At 41.6% G+C, this 17,407-nt stretch overlaps 1 protein-coding gene across 1 annotated transcript in view; it reads left to right on the top strand.

Annotated features, from left to right (window-relative positions):
• Positions 1-348: 348 nt before the first annotated feature.
• SLC2A12 (solute carrier family 2 member 12) overlaps positions 349-17,407 on the top strand; it is a 30,015-nt gene continuing 12,956 nt past the window's right edge. The window contains exons 1-2 of the mRNA XM_026845315.1: positions 349-644; positions 8,270-9,592. Coding sequence (XP_026701116.1) covers positions 512-644; positions 8,270-9,592 — 1,456 coding nt within the window. The 5' untranslated portion in view covers positions 349-511. The remainder of the gene's footprint in view (positions 645-8,269; positions 9,593-17,407) is intronic.

The raw sequence follows: 17,407 nt of genomic DNA, 5'->3' as shown, positions 1-17,407 counted from the left end.
TCACAATTTACAAGAATGAAGCAATGCCACGTGTGTGTGCTCGTTGCCCTAACTTTAGCTGACACAGCAAACATTTCAAAGCCTCCCCTTTAGTGTGACTTTTCTATTAAAAATCTGGGTATATGAACACCAGAGAGGAGGAAGAGAGAGAGAGGGGGAGAGCGAGAGAGACCCTTTAAGCTAATGGGTAAGGAATGTGCATCGAGCTGTGTGTGGATGTCTGATGTCTCCAACTATTTGTTAAACGGCAAAAGCAATACTTCCGACAGACGGCCCTCCCCTCGCCTGCAATAGGCTCCCAAGAATAGCAACAGCCTGTGTCACTGCAAAGGGCAAAGCCTTCTGAAATAGCAACAAAGTTGTTCACAAACCACTTTGTGGTTTGCATTTGGTTTCAGGCAGCTCCAGCAACTTGTTGCCATGAGGAAAATAACCTGCGCCGTCCTCGGCGGCCGGGGAAGGACCACTGCCCTGTGAAGTGCCCCTGTCCCAAGGTGCAAAGGGGGTGGCAATGGTACCTGGGCAGAGCACAGAGGACCTCAGCCAGCAGAGCCCGACGATGAGAGCAGGGGAGGATGAGGAGAGCGGCCGGGGCAGCCACCGCAGCAGCCGCCACCACCTCCGCAAGCTCCCGGCGGCAGCAGGTAAAGTGGCAGGAGCCGAATGCCAGCTCCTAGCCAGCAGCAGCGTGCCCGCTTAGCTAATGCTTGGGGCTCGGGGAAAACAGCCCTGCCAAGCCAACGGACTCCCAGGGCACACTGTCTTGATTTCTAAAAGTACAAGAGGGGAAAATGTGAGTAAGGAAGGGAAATGCTGTCTTGAATTTTGAATGAAGGCTTATGTGATACTTTTCCCAAAAGACCTCGGTCCTGCTGTTCCTGCCTGTGCTATCTGTTGTGTAAATCCTTTTCCTTTATGAAGATCAGTCACCTGAAAAATCAGAGAAGCCTCTGTCGTCTAAGATAAGAACAGTGCTCCAGTCCTTGCATGCTCAGGAGCAACTGAGTCCTTTTCACTGAGGTTGAGGGAGGCCAGGCAGCATTACACCTGATCACGCAGGGGGAAGGGACGGGGTCAGGGGACGGGGACTCCCTCCTGTCTTTTCTCCCCTAGAATTTCAGGAAGAAGCAGAGTTTCTGTGCTGACGCTTTGAAAAAATCAACTGTAGAATTTCTTCTGCAAAAGATTTTTGAGCACCGAAGCAGAATTTTTTAGTTCTTCACCTTTGCTGTCCTACCCAGCCAGTTTTTCTAAGTTACAGTGTGGTTTTGCATCTTGACTTTCTTTCACTGATGATAAGATCAAGGGGAAAATGACCCACAATCATGACTTTTCTCACCCACAAGACCACTGTACCCAAACAGGAAAGCACGGTTGTAAGACTATGTTTTAAGCAGGTTTTGTTCACTTAAAATGGATTAACTGCTAACCCATGAATGTTCAGATACCACAGGCACAGATGCCTTGTTGGAGTGCAATAGTGATCAGTCCAGTAACATCTAAGGATACCTGAAAGCAGAGGTTAATCAAGAACAGAAAGCCAGTCGGTGTGCAGATATATTTAACATTACCTTAAGGTATGGGGGGAGCAATGCAGATGGTTATAGGATAGCGTTATCAAAGGGAAGCACAGCAGTTACAATAAACAGACAGCAAAGTTATTGCAGCACAAGGGCTACAGTTGGAAGAGTACGTGCAAACTACACGCTTGGTCTTACCCTGAGAAATTAAAGCACTAACCTGAGGAATTTATAATTACCTAGCTAGGAATTAAAAAGACTTGATGATTCTTACTGGAAAATAACAAAACAAAACCCAAATCTCATTTAATGTAATGAAGGTCCAGGCTGCCTGTTGACATAATGAAAATAAACAGCTGAGCGCTAACAGAGATGGAGAGATGTCCAGGGTGGATCTGTCCAGGAACTGAGTACCTTGTCTTTCCATCAGTGCCAGGAATCTTTTCTTTGTGATATTCGAATATTACTCGCACAATGCATTCATCAGGCTTACGCTGTACAAGGAATACAATACTTCCCACAATCACAGGAATTTAGATGTGTGAAAATGTGCAATACATTATCTTCCTTCTGCCTTTTTAGTTCAATTTAAAAAATATTTGTCTTGGTTTTGACTTTTACACCTGGGTGGGATGAGTAGCATTTGTCAAATGGTCATGTTTCCACATGGCCCTGACTATTTTTGGGTAAATTTAATTTTTGCTGAGATTTTCCAGCTCTGCTTGCAACATAACTTTGCCACCATTTGTTTCATCCCATAGGGTCTTGTTGGGTAACCATTTAGATTCCATGCCAGACTTCTAGACGGACAGTTAGATCAGATGTATCCTAGCTAACAGGAGAAATGAACCCACTGAGCAGCTACTGGATATAAAGAAACCTCAGGTGTTAGAATAGATCAACAGGGTAACATATATCTCTTTACACCAAACAGCCAGACAACTCATTGAGACAGCAAAAGTGACTGTGACAGTGCAGCAAAGATCATGATGACATGAAAATGGGATAATCACCTTTTACAAGAAGGAAAACAATGATTTAATTATACAACAATTCCCAACACATGCCATTAAATATTTATCCTACAAAACTATGTGATCCACAAGCTACACAACTTAGCTAAATGCTCCTCTGAAGACAATTTGGGGAATTTTAAACACTATTTCCCTGTAAAGGCAAATGCTTTGTATGTCAGACAGCACTCAGAGAGGAAATATGGTATTAAAGATAGCTTAAATTTTTCAGATACAGATGCTGTAGTTTTAATATTTATCATGGACAAAAGTAGATACCTTGTTCTATTGAGAAAGGGAGATTCTATGCTGTGGATTCATATCTATGCAATGCACTCAACTCATCATGATTTTCTAACCTGTGCTTGTTAACCAAGGGTTTACAGAGCTTGATTTCATCTTCCAAATGTCTAAATAGATCAAAGAATCCCCAAGGATTTGAAGAACAGATATTTGACCTTCCAGAAAAAATACTTTCCCTCACAAATTGAGACATTTCTCACCTCAGGTTAAATCAAAGTCAACATAAGAAAGCACCATGTTGGAAGAGACTGTCAAGTCCCCGCCTGTCAAAATAGTTGTAGTTGCACAGGTCACGTCTCCCCCTACACTCCATCCCACTAGTTTTCTGTATGCACACTGCATGTTCTCTTGGGAGAAAGGAAAGAAAAACTACATCACAGAAATCTCAGTGTCTGGACTAACGTGGAGTGTGGTTTTGCCAAGATGAGCTGGAAAGGGCTCCCAGATGCCTTTCCCACAGCTCTCCTGCACATAAAGCGGGGGAAGAGTGGTGTTCCCCAGCTTAGCCTGCTTGCAGGTCTTCCCTGGCACAGATCATTTATCTGTAATACCCATAAAATACATGCACAGACCAAATATTTATTTTGCCTTTGGAAGGAATGTATTTTCTCAAATAAGTGCTTGAAAATAGGTAAAGGGGCACATCCTTACTACTTGGCCCCATCCAGTCTCATCAGCAGTACACTGTGCTATACTACAACTGTGCTTGGTCTCCTTTTCAGGAACCAAGGGCAAACATCTCCAGCAAATGTTCTTAAACATAAGTTTGTTTGGCAAGTAGTGCTGCTTTTGACCTGAGTAACAGTTGTGAGAAACCATTTTGTTTACATGGGGAAACTGGAGAACAGACTTTCCAATCACTTGTTACGTACCAGCCACACACTCGTTAGCCATACTGTTTGTTGCAGGCAGGAGAATTTTTCTGGAAGCCATCATTAAAATATGTTATTCCCCTGGGCTGTACACTGCCATGTATTTTGTAGGCATCTCATAAAAGGAGGAATATCCATTTTAAGAAGCTTTTTTTTTTAAAAAAAGGAATGCCTAAGAACTGCCAGCAACGTCATTAAAAGTGACACTTAAAAGGATTGTGAGTACAACTACTACAACATGCTTTATCTGGAAATGTTAAAGCAAAACATATGCTGAAGTCAGGGGGAATTTTGTCTGGAGAAAGACCACGAAGGAAAACTGAGCAGAGATTTCAAGGTTTATGTCAGCAGGCAGTTCTAAGCAGGCAAATCTTAGGTACACCAGTTACAACAAAACCTCATAGTGATATCAGGATGTTTCCTACCAGAATAGTGCTTGTGAGGGACAAGAGACACTGAGTTAACTGCTGGATTTTTTTGTTGCTAATGCAGAAAGACAATGCATCTCCCTCTGCATCACATCAGAATCTGTTTTACATTCAGGAGCCTGTTTTAGTTACAGCCCTCCACTATTTCTGTATGTCCATGGGCATGTGTCACTGGACACATGAACAAGTAAAAAAAAACCAAGGAAACAGTAAGACATTGGTCAAGCTGCTGCACTTGGGGAAACAAGAAATATATGGGCTTGAGTGCTTCCCTAGCAACTTCCCAGGTGTCCAAGCTCCACACCCAGCTTGTACAGCTTCTCAGGTTAAAAACAAATAATCACCTTGGTTGCTCTGATCTGAGGACCACAGACTGAGGAGAGCACAGTCCAGATTGTAAAGAACAGTGCTGATGATGGACTCCGTCAAGATATTTGGCTTGGTACTGTCATTTTGAATCAGAAACTGGAACCATAAAAATCTGACAGTCACACATTTAAAGAATTAAAAGCCATGCAGGACACAGACCTCAGAGTATCAGTAGGATACTCTGCCCATACTGCCCTGTGTGTAGTTGAGTTTAAACTCAACTTTTGTCACTCTGTTACTTAACATTTTTTCTCAACTCCCTGGAAGAAGATAATAACAGATTATTTGTGGGTGATAAAGGTGATGGGTGATTAGTAAATGGAATATGGAATTTGGATGTCTTGGCCTGCTGACTGCAAGTGAATGTGCTGTCTGGGGTTCCTCTTGGCTAACTTTAGACATCTGCATCTGAGCAAGCCACACAGATTCCTTTTATAGGCAATGGAGAGAAATAGGCATCTGACCTACTTCACACATATAGAAGTGCCTATTTTTCACAAGTAGTTACAGGCAAACTCTGGAAATGTTGTAGATTTCTCACAGTTAGACAAGTCGAACCCATTCTAAATATTTTAATGCAGACAAATGTAAAGTTTGCATTCCTAGCTAGGATGCAAGAAGATAGACCATATTTAAAGGAAAGGCAGTGCCTCGGAAAGAACCCAGTTAGAAAAGAAGTTGGTTATCTTGGAGGATAACCAGCAGAAGATGAGTCTTTTATGCCTCTGTGACAATCCTTAGATGAGTAGAGGGGGAGATGTCCACCAGGAGTGGGATGATTATGTCAAGTCCCTATCTGGCACTGGGCAACCACTTCAGAAGCACTGGGTCGAGCTCATAACTTATGGAGAAAGTTGAGCATCTGAATAATGTCCAGAGAACAGGGCTTTGAATAATTAAGGGACTGGTAAACTTGTAAAGCCTCATAGGTTAAGTAGCTTATCAAGGAGAGATCTGTGGGATGGATCAATGACAGGTTAGTGAACACAGCTAAATGCAAGCAAATAGAGAATGGTATCTGATGGCTGGAAGCTGAAGTTGCAGAAATTAAGTCTAGAAATAATTTACAGATTATTTACAGTGAAAGCAATTAAGCATTGGGACAATTTATGGCTTAGTCATCGTCTTTCAACTACTAACAATTTTTAAATCAAAGCTAAATATTTTAAATGGCCTAGTTCAAGTAAAATGTTATTTAAACATGTCTGAAGGGTTATGTTGGGCTGTTCATGGGTGTCAGACTAGATGACCACCATGGTCTCTTTTGGATTCAGAATATATAAATGAAGGCAAAATCTTAGGTTAAATCTATGTGGCCCAATGACATAAAATACAGAGATAGCCAAGAAAGCACAAATGTCAGCGTTGAGCAGCAGTTTGGGCAGAGCTCTGTCATCAAATTAGCAGTGTAGCTTCTGATACCCAATCTCATTCATTCAGCACAGCACTGTGTTGTTATCAGCCCTGATTTCCAGCCAGGATTCATTGGAATCTATGTCTATTTTCCAGATCTATACTTAAGCAGACAAGTTGAAATTATAAAGGGGAGGGAGAAATTAGGTTTTGCTATGATAAAACATATATTGCATGCATGCATTGGAGGATGGAACACATGTAGCAGAAAGCAGCTTAACTGGAGTCAGTAGTACCTCCACTGAAGTGCTGTTCAGAGCGTGAAGGATGTACAGCACATCCTTACCCTAACCCACACACTAACCTATGTTTAAAATAAGTGCAATGATCTCAGATACTCTGGACATAAAAGAAGAAAAAGCTTTAGACATAATACAGACATGGACAACAATAATATAAAAAAATAAATTGTTCCATTGCCAGAACATTTCGCAAATTTGTTTCTGACATTTCCCTCAAGCTGTTCCACCTCCATCACAATAAATTTACCATCCAACCCCACCTTCTGAAAGACTTTTCACAGTACTCCCATTTCCCCCATGCCCTTATGGCCCATCATAACAAAACCATGCGTTTTTCACCCACCCCTTGTCTATCTCTGGTTTGCCAGCCACCCGAGCCCAGAGGCAGAGCAGGCTGAGGAGTGCTGAGTGCACTCAGTAGCTCAGGGCTGCTGCCGCTTGGCTCAAATGGAGTGAACTGAAAGCCAAGTAGGAGAGTGGATAGGTGATACTTATCTTAATAGCCTTAATGGGCTTACATATCCCCCGACACTGGAGGCACAGCTTATATTCATACAGTTATACTCTGCTATCCTCCAAAAGAACTCGGCCTCCAGTGGAGCGGCTGCAGGGCCTGATGGCAGGCTCAGACCATGAGCCAAGCTGCCTCCAGGAATTGTTAGGGGAGTGTGCAGTGGATTGGGGCACAACCATGCCAGGGACCATGCCAGCAATTTAGTAGGATATGTGGCCATGTGCCAAGGTCCAGCTCTGGCACTGTTTATTTTAGTAGTGCAGACATACTGCTAGGTCTGTCCTCCTCCCCTCTTTTCATGATTTGCTTTAGTAAAGTAATATTCTCTGTCAAATGGGACTGATCCTTACTAATGTGCTCAAAAGTTATTTGCAATGAACTCCAGGCAGCCAGCGTGATCAAAGAGCCTTAATGCCTTAGAAAAATAAGCTAAAAATAAACAAAGTCTATGTATCATTTTCAATTAGACCATATACCACTTTCCAGCCAAGCTGGAAGGTACTTGTGCCAGGAGAATTAACTGAAATACAGACTGTGTTATGCTGCAAAAGCTACCTCTCCTCAGACACGTCCTATCTCTTTCACTAGCTGGAAAATCAGAAGTCAATTTACTCTTTTTCCTAGTTGTGTGGCAGCCAACAACATGATGAGAGGAAAATCATGCTGGGAGAAAGAACAAGACCAACAATAACAAACTGATATATTCCTCAAGGTTTAGGGTGCAAAAGGCTTCACAGTTAGCAGAATAGGATCAATCAAATCTATCTTGTAACAATAAACAATGAATCACGGTTGTATAAAATGAGTTTGTTTTAAAGTGAGCACTCAAAGGCATATAATCTCCATTTGGTTTATGTTTTCACCATCTGTTTTTTATTCCTGACATTGTGGCTGTCATAAACTATGCAAAATATTTGATCCCGATCTGAGATTAGTGATGAACAAAGCCCAGAAAGTTCATGAATTTGTACCTCAAAGATTGGTTTTCCTAGCTATCTGGAGCAGCCTGGTGCTCAGTGGATAAATTTCCATTTGGCAAAATAAAACCACCGGTACCAGCAACCTTCATGGCATTCTCAGGTGAAGCAATAACTTGATACTTATTCAAGTCGAGGTTGAAGCAATTTGGCGGGGAAATTACTGCTCTCCTTGCCCATGGTACACTAGTTGGGTGGACAAAACTTCCTCAGTTCAGTACAAGAAAAACACTGAGAACATCTCAAGGCAAAAATTGTTTTCTTAACAAAAGGTTGTACTGTCAGTGTTGCCTTCTGCAAAGATATTCTCAGGCAGAAGGTTTAATTATTTAGGGTGTGATTAAAAACTTTTTGACTTCTGATCAGGAAGACAAGGAACCCAAAAGCATTAAAATTAAAGAGGGTTTTATATGAATTAAAAAGTATTTAAATAGTTTTTTCTTTTCAAAAATAGCTTTTTATTTTACCACTGCTGCTTGCTTTGTATGCACCTAACTGCTTTGCCTGAAAGTTACAAAAAGATTTTTTGGACTGGTATATCAAATAAAGTTATTCTTAATTGTCAGAACGTTGCAGAAGTCACACTTAGAATTTTTTGTGCTTTTTCTCTTATTTCAGGCTGTGGAACATTTACTTTTCTATCTTCTGCTGTTGCTGCTGTAAGTGGACTTCTGATGGGTTATGAGTTGGGCCTTATCTCTGGAGCTCTTCTTCAGATGAGCAGCATATTAGTACTATCTTGCAAAGAGCAGGAAATCGTTGTAAGTTCCTTGCTTTTTGGGGCCTTATTTGCATCACTTACTGGTGGATTCCTGATAGACCAATTTGGAAGGAGACCTGCTATTATTATTGCATCTTCTCTACTTGTGTTGGGGAGTCTGATTTTACTGCCCTATGAATCATATGGGATACTTATTGTGGGACGGATTGCCATAGGTATATCCATATCATTATCATCTATTGCAACATGTGTGTATATTGCTGAGATTGCCCCACAGCACAGAAGAGGCCTCCTCGTATCATTAAATGAACTCATGATTGTGATAGGCATTCTCTTTGCCTATATTTCAAATTATGCACTTGCCAGCGTATCTCATGGCTGGAAGTACATGTTTGGCCTTGTGATTCCATTAGGTGCTTTGCAGGCTGTTGCCATGTATTTCCTTCCTCCAAGTCCTCGGTTTCTTGTAATGAAAAATAACGATGAAGCTGCAAGAAAAGTACTGGAGAAGCTACGGGAGACATCAGATGCTACTAAAGAACTTACAGTGATCAAGTCTTCTCTGAAAGATGAACATCAGTATAGTTTCCTGGACCTATTTCGTTCAAAAAACAACATGAGGGCCCGAATGTTGGTAGGACTCACTCTAGTCTTTTTTGTGCAAACAACTGGGCAACCGAACATTTTATTTTATGCATCAACTGTTCTGAAGTCAGTTGGGTTCCAGAGCAATGAAGCTGCCAGCTTGGCTTCTACTGGAGTTGGAGTGGTTAAAGTGGTCAGCACAGTCCCAGCGACAGTTTTTGTGGATCAAGTTGGAAGTAAAACTTTTCTGTGTGTTGGCTCTTCTGTCATGGCAGTGTCGCTGATCACTATGGGTTTAGTGAACCGTAACATACATGTGAATTTCACCAACGTCTGTAGAAGCCAATCTCCAGAGGATTTCTTTCTCCAGAAACCAGGAAACCTCACTGGTGTCACCAATGGGAGTCTCAAGGACCTCTTTGCTAGCAAGACTTCGCCAGAAAGATTATCATTTGGTGTGCAGAAAAGCCCATATGTTGCCAGGACAGAAGAACTGAACAGGACTGCCCTGGCAGGAGGCAAAAGCACAACAGGGTCTCACATGGAAAGTGGGGAGGTTCCTGTTGTCCTGAAATGGCTCTCACTGGGCAGCCTGCTTGTTTATGTTGCTGCATTTTCCATAGGTCTTGGACCAAGTAAGTGTTTAATTTTTCTAACTCTTTGTAATGATTTTTACAGGTGGATTGAGTGCTGGGATAACATGCCCAGCTTGGCATCTGGCAGTTCCCAAGCTGGGCAAAGCAGTGTTTTCTGCTAATATGTGCTGGTATTGTTCTAGACAGTCCTGGAGAGCCTGGGGTGTACTTTTTAGGAAAAGATCCTGCCCATTAAGGTTGATGGCAATTCATCAATTCATCAATTCAATCCCTTCAATTCAGTGAAATTAGCTGCTTCTATTCAGTGGAGTCAAGAACTGCTGTGAGCTTTGTACAGCAAAATTATGGGGCCCCTGGATATCTTTCCTATTCATAGTCTTTTGTGTCCTTACATTCTCAAGATTAAGATGTAGGCATTTGTTGCTACTAACTCAAACTCAAGATAATTAAAAGCTCTAGACCTCTGTATGGTGTGACACCAACAAATTCATGAAATGCCAGCATGCCTGGGTCCCACTGAAGATCTGGCCCCCTGACTATGTAATAGTCTTCAGATATAAGAAAGACATTCAAGATATTATAGTTCATGAGCAAACTGTAGTATTATTGCCACTACCTGCCATCACACTTGCATGGTTCCTGCTCTCTCCAGAGGAGAACTTGTCTGCCATTCCCGGGTCCTAGCAATTAAATCTCTCCATTTTGTTTTGTTTTGTTTCAATAGCACTTAAATATTACTGTACTTTGAAGGGGTTGATATTTTTAAGCAACCTTGCAAAACCCACACGCACAGAGTCCATTATTTATTAACAGTCTTTATATGCTTTTGTGCCCTGGCTCAAACTTGCCTTGCAAACACACTGCACTATTATGATAAAAAGCTTGCCACAAGAATACAGCACAACAATTGCACTAACAGCAAGTCCCCTGCAGTATTTATTTATTTTAAACATTACTCACTGGGAGAGTGGCGTGAGATAAGCATTCATTGCCAGGGCAGCGAGCTTGATTGTGTTATTGCAGCATTGTTCCCTCCCTCACAGACCGTCCTGGGGCTGAATTCTGCTTTCGATGACATAGGTTCAAAACCAGGGGTTCAGCCCTGAAAAGAAAATATTACTTGAGCTTTTACTTGGGTGTTTCAAACACACACTTAATGACTCTCAAGGCAGGGGCATGCATTCAGGCTTGGTGTCCTGTTGAAAGCTGCTTTCTTGTTGACCTGGCTGTAAATGGGTTCCTGGTCATATGAGTTGGCCTCATGTGAAGTTAATGATAATGATGTCTACTTACTTGAGGGCTACAGAAACTAAGGTGTGATTGCCAGGCTAATTTAAGAAGTCTTTGAGGCCTGCGCTTGTTTTCTGACCACTTTCTTGCCTAAGAGCACAAATGCTCTTAAACAGCAAACGGAAAGAACAGGCACCATCTCAGCTCCAGTCATGTGCAATAAAGCCATGATGAGGCAATTTCAACTGACAGGTGCGCTTGCGCAGCTTGTGAAGGCCAGGTCTAGGACAGATACAGGTATTTCAAATTGCAGAGAGGTACTTTCAAGACAGTTCAATGCCTTTAAAAGTGCACTATTCAGTTAAAATTGGCAATGTATAGAAAATGCAAGGGTCGGAATCAAGTGATGGTTGGAATCTGCAAAGGATCTGATGTGGTCAAATAGTCTTGGGATGCAAAGTTATGATTTGTGTCTCATATGCAGCCTTCAACATCTGCTTCTTGGAGTCCAAATCCTTGAATGTATTTTAAAAGCCTAGCTTTCTCATCCTCAGTGTACCTTTCTTAGTGTAAAGATAAAACCTGAGCCCCTTTGCTTATATAAAATAAACAGTTTTAACATGTTTATGTTATTCATCTCTAAATCTGTCTGTGGTCTGGACCAGACTGCCAGTCATTGTCTACTCTGCAACAGGAGGGAGGCATTGAGGCTGCACCCACTGGTTGCTGTGGCAAGGTTATGCCCAGGCACCTGGGGACAGAAGCACTGTAACCACCGCACCACTATATTTTCAGTGTAAAATTCTCATACTACGTGCAATATCTGCCTGTCCCGATGGCTAGGGTGAAGATGGTGCTCAGGATGTGTCTGTTGGACAAAGAGTGGAAAGGATCTTGCTCTTTTCCCCTTATTTTGCTCTATTTCCCTTTATTTATTTTACCCACTTCATTTTGAGTCCATGCTGCATTATGTTCTGTGGGGATAAAGGAGAGTCTATGTAGCACCATTAGGAAAATGGCACACTCTCCATAGGGGAGATTATGCAACCTGAGCTCTATAATCTTTTTTTTTAAATTTCTTTGTCCTTTTTGGGGGGGAATCTGGTCAAAGAGCTAGTTACAGTCTAGATTTGCATAGCAGACATTAATAAATGTTGTATTCTTTCATTATTTCTCTTTTGTCTCCACATTACATGAAGTACATGGATTTCTTAATGAACTGAACATACACTAAATATATTTATTGCTGTTTATCAAAGCACCCAGGCAGCACAGTGATAAGTGCTCAAAACCAGACAGAGATAAAAGCCATTTTTGCATTATAAAAGAATTCATCAGACTAGCAAGCATCTGTTTAGTCACTTTTTTGATTCTGGGGTGCTCTGTATCCATATCATCAACCCTTAGGCAAGATAAAAGAAGTACTTCTGCTGCTCTGTTTCAGATTAATTATGTTTGATGAACTGCAATTCAACTGCTTCTTCACACTCAATTTCACACAATTATGAGGACGTTTTGTAGGTGCAACAAATCAGCATTGCATCACGCCACAGAACAGCACATTCTGTCTCTCCAGGGGTGTTTGCAGAGGCGTTTCAAGGCAGTTTTTAGCTAAGGGGACTTACTTAACACCCATCCTTGTTTTGAGTTACCTTTGCCTGTATATCAGAAAGGTCAAACAAGGATCAACTGTTCTCACCAGGTAAAGATGCCTGCAGAGCCCCAAAGGAACTTATTTCTGGCTGCCATGTGAAGGATGAGAAGTGAGAGAGGGGCTTTTCATTGTTTTCAGTGCATGTTTGCAAGGAGAGGCATTCAAACCTGCTGTATGTGAGGGTGGGGACAGGACAAATCTGAGCCTCGTAGAAATGCTGCTATGTCTTACACAAGGAGCAGTGAGTGCAGGCTAACAAGATGAGTGCAGTGTGGAGGTAGATCACCAATTCATCACCCAAGCTAAAAGCTCAATGTGACCCTGAAAATTAATATAACACAAAGGACACACAGAGAAATTCCAGTTAGGGTCATGATCATGCATGGCCACTTATTAAGTGACACAGAGTTAACTGAAAGAGTTGCAGAGCATCTCATTTGCCAGAAGCTCTGTTCAAACCACTTGAGAGGCAAAAAATTGTGGTCCTTTCTTATAAAGAGGTGTCATCTCCTTCACTCATCACTGTTGTGTAGTACAACGTTTTGAGATGTTTGAACCAGGAAAGCCAAACTCCTGAAGTATCAGACTTATTTTCCAAAATAAGGCTGTAAATGTGGGACTCTTGGGGTTGGATGGAGCATGTGCAAGAGAGTTCTCTTGATTACCAACTGTAAGGCAGCTCTAGCCTGTCTGAAGCAGAGTGGGTGCCGAGAGACCTGCTGCTTTCCTCACAGACCTGATGAACAAAATTCAGATTCAGATGTCAGATGGCACCCCTTACCAAAGATATGCTTCCCTGCCCTGATCATCTCCTTTTGCACCATTTAGGATCAAAGACTAAATAGGGACAACTTCCCTCCATATTTTCCTATATATCCCCTAAGTGAGGAGGTCTCACAGGGTCATCTCACCAATAAGTAGCCAAATGAGAGACAGTAGCACCATACACATTAATACACAGGTACAGTGTGGCCTGGAAGCAATCTTCTCTATCAAACAAAAATCAGAGGGACTCCAACAAGTCCAAGGCTGAGAAGCAAGTATGCAAATCCAGTCTGGACCCAACAGAACATAATGTTTTCCTAGACTGAATTTGTATTAGCAAATAAAAAGCAAGTGAGTAAACCAGGACTTGAGCAGTACCTCTTTACACATATTGTGAGAGTGCAGTTCAAGGGGATCCATGCACATCATGGGGATTTTTTGCTGAGAAATGGGTAACATTTTTATTAGAGGGGGGTGTCATATGCCTGCATTTGGACTGCATGTATGGCATTGGTGCCTTGCGCAAAAGAGCTCTTCCTCCTCTGTCAGTCCTTTAACCATGTTTCTGTATAACTGCAAAAGCATTTAGGCAGTCGGTCAATAAACTTCAGCATAATCTGCTGGTGCAAATCACATCAGCTACACTGATATCACAGCAGTTCATGCTGAGTGTGGGGATGCAAATCAACAAAAGCACCTACAAGTGGGACTGAGGGGCAGTTTCATGACATGAATCATCCTAAAACCATTTAGATGCATAAAGTTTGAAGGTGTTTATGCCAACCTATTACTGCATGTCCTAGAGCAGTCACCAGCTTTGTGCAGCTCTCCAAAGCCAAAGGCCAAACTCTCAGGAGTTCTTTTCTTGGAGACCATCACAGGTTCCTCTTCCAGGAGGCTTCTTGGAACTGAAGGGATGCCCCATCCGCAAGCACTCAGAGCCCACTTTGCACACACACACAGCTGTGGGCACCACACACCCAAGGCAGATCAGTGTCTGCAGCTGGAGAAATGTCTTCTGTTTCAGGGCTTGGCACAAAAAATACCACATATACCAATCCATGCATATCAAAGTCTAAAAAGTATTTTAACATATTTGTGGTTGGCAGATAAGTGCATAACATGGTCTTGGAGGAGGTATTTAGGACTTACTGCAAATCCTGCTTTTCCAAATAGCTGTTACAGTCCCATCAAAGCACAGCTCCTGTGAGTGGGTGCTTGTAGGACTGGCAGTACTTTGGCATTGATTAAAACCTGTTAAATATAGAATTAAATACCCACGGGAAACCTTCTCTGACTGCCCTTGGGTTCCTAGCTTCACACTGATGAAATTCCTCCCACGTGAGGGACCTGGGTTTGTGGCTTTGTGTCCCTCAGCCTGGGTACCCCCAGGAAGACGTAGTGACTATGCTCTCCAACAAGCCCTGCTGTGATGCACCATCTGGCTGCTGTGGGAGCTCTCTGTGCGCATTGTCAGCCCTGTGAGGAGCAAAACCCCTGCAGGGAAGTCAGTAAAGGGAAGCCTCTAGTGAGGGCAAATCTTAGAAGCAAGTTTCTACTGATGAAAGACTAGTTTGGGATGAGAGATGTCTGTTTCTTGTTTAAACCTGGGCAGATTTGCCATATTGACTCTACTGGAGATAAATTTATATTAGCTTGAATGGATGCGTTAAAATTGATGTATTTTATACCTAAAATGGAACAGATGTTTCAACATGTGTGGAAATTTAACTGATGCGGGAGCCAGATTCCTCAGATAATCCACAAAGGGAAATATTCTCCCCACCTAAGGGTGGCTTTCAGACTCCTGCTCTTTGACCTCTCCTTTGGTGCAGCCCCCTTTTCCTTGCTAGCTATTGAGGGAGTTGAGGGTGATCAGGAAGCTAAATTAGACTGTGTGATAACATTCCACATGCAACATGGTTTAGGACTATATGATCATTGCAGGTCCTTTCCAACTGAACTATTCTATTCTATTCTATTCTATTCTATTCTATTCTATTCTATTCTATTCTATTCTATTCTATTCTATTCTATTCTATTCTATTCTATTTCTATTCTATTCTATTCTATTCCATTCTATTCCATTCCATTCCATTCCATTCCATTCCATTCCATTCCATTCCATTCCATTCCCATGTAAAAGCCCACTTGTTTTGTCTACATCTTATTGTAAATTGTTGAAGTAATTCAAATGCAGTTTTAATCCCATGTTGGGGACAGTGGGGAAGATGGAAGAAGGATCAGGCAAGAAGGATCAAGGAGGATGGAAGAAAGCTCAAGGGTTCACAGGGGAAGTGAAATGCATGGAGGTGAGGAAGGAAATAAGTCCTTCTTTCAGTCCATCTCTGTCCTTCTTATGCAACCTTATGGGATCTATGGTGGTCTTACTTTATGTATTACATTAGATTAAGCAAGCCAAAACCCAGAGCTGGAACATTTCCCTAAAGCCCAGAGAATTACACTGGAGACAAATTTAGTCTCCTTGACTTTGCTCCTGTGATTCTTAGATTAACTGGCTACCTGAGTTAAAGTATGATTCATTAGCACAGTTAAATGCAGAACCTTTTCTATGTCTTTCACCTCAGTCACTAAATGCATCTGTAACAAAACCCAGAACAGCTTGGTTTCACATGTTACACTGAACAGCCCAGGGACTCGATTACAGAGGTAATACTTCTTGCCACCCTTACAATCCAGATAACATCGGACTGCTTATTCTCTGCCTCAAAATGCTTTTGGACTTGATTTTGGCTATCAAATGATCTACCTGAAACTGAAAATTCTTGTGGGAAATAGCACACTGTCAGTGTGGAAAATCTGACCCTCCCATAGACTTAGTTGGTTGTTCCAGTGTTTTGAAATATTATAAGCTGTATGGCCTTGCACTAGCTTGAAAAATACTGGTAAAAGATAGGGGTGTCTAGAATTCACATCAATATCTTTGACATTAGAGCAGTATTTTAAGCTTTTACAAGCATGCAGTTATTGTATTAATTTATAGTGCACATGAATTTGATGTTAACAGGCATTCATGCTCAGCATTGCCTTGCATGACATTTGTTTGCAGTGTTTTATTTTTGAGCTTCTACATTTTGCAGAGCAGCTGTGGCCTGGACTTAAATTTCACAGAAATGAGCAGCATCAATTTTGTATTGTTTTGTGGTTTAGTCTGGAAAAGGAGATAGTGGTGGGGATTAAATCAAGTGCTCAAAAATAAGCAAGTGCTTAAATGCTTTGTTGTATCTGAACCAGGATAATAAACCTTGGAAATGTGCATGTTGCACTGAGGATCAGTACAGAAAGTCCTATTTTAGTTAATTAAAAAATTATTTTGGATTCTTTATTTTATTACAAGATTCCTAGCACTGTTCATTTGTACTGAATCATCTTTTAATGCAGGCATTCGTGTGGTTTGAATATGACACTTTTAGTATTTATCTAGTTCATTATTCCTGTGCTATGCAAATGGTGCCTCATGTGGCCTTTATTTCAGACTCTCTTTGTACTACCAAGATGCAGCAAAAAAAGGCATGCCAAAATTAAAAATAAAGCAAGGATTGTTTGAATTGCCTATTTCTCCCTATTTCCTTGCCCCAGACAAAGTTTATCTGAAGCCCCTTGCTAACATGTCAACTAACCCAAGAATTGGTTTGCCTCTTCACAGGCCGATTGGAGTAGTGAAGTGCAAGCAAATTTAAGATATTTTTGTGTAACTGGATGATGAGTTACAGGATTTCAAATTGCAGGAGGTGTTCACTAAAATACCAGCGAAACAAGTTAATCTTATCTAACTTAATAGAACCTACAAGTTTAGAAGGCTTTTTAGGTGTGAAAAAGGTCATAATATGGAAAAAAAATGCTGTTGTAGTAGTAAGACATGGCAACGTCAGTGGGAGCTTCTCCTTAATTATTTTAGGACACAATTTTGCAAGGAGCAGAATATCCTTGTTCAACTGTGAGATGGAATTTAAGCTATCATTTAAACTGAGGTGCACACCTGAAATCTGGGATGTCATTTTCAGTGTCATCTGTGTTTCTGTTCATAACTTTACTTTTAAGTGTATGAATGAGGGAAAGTCTTGGCAGATCAGGCCAAGGGCTTTCTTTGTCTTTTGAAGACAGAGGTCTTGGTACTGTTGAAAAGAGGGAGTCACAACACCATGCCCCAGCCAATATTTCTGTGTCTCTGCAACCATGGTGGT

Source organism: Athene cunicularia (assembly GCF_003259725.1).
Source record: "Athene cunicularia isolate RWA chromosome 3 unlocalized genomic scaffold, athCun1 chr3_part1, whole genome shotgun sequence".
Lineage (NCBI taxonomy): Eukaryota > Metazoa > Chordata > Aves > Strigiformes > Strigidae > Athene > Athene cunicularia.
Note: the sequence above shows the minus strand (reverse complement) of the source record. Positions and strands in the feature narration are given on the sequence as shown.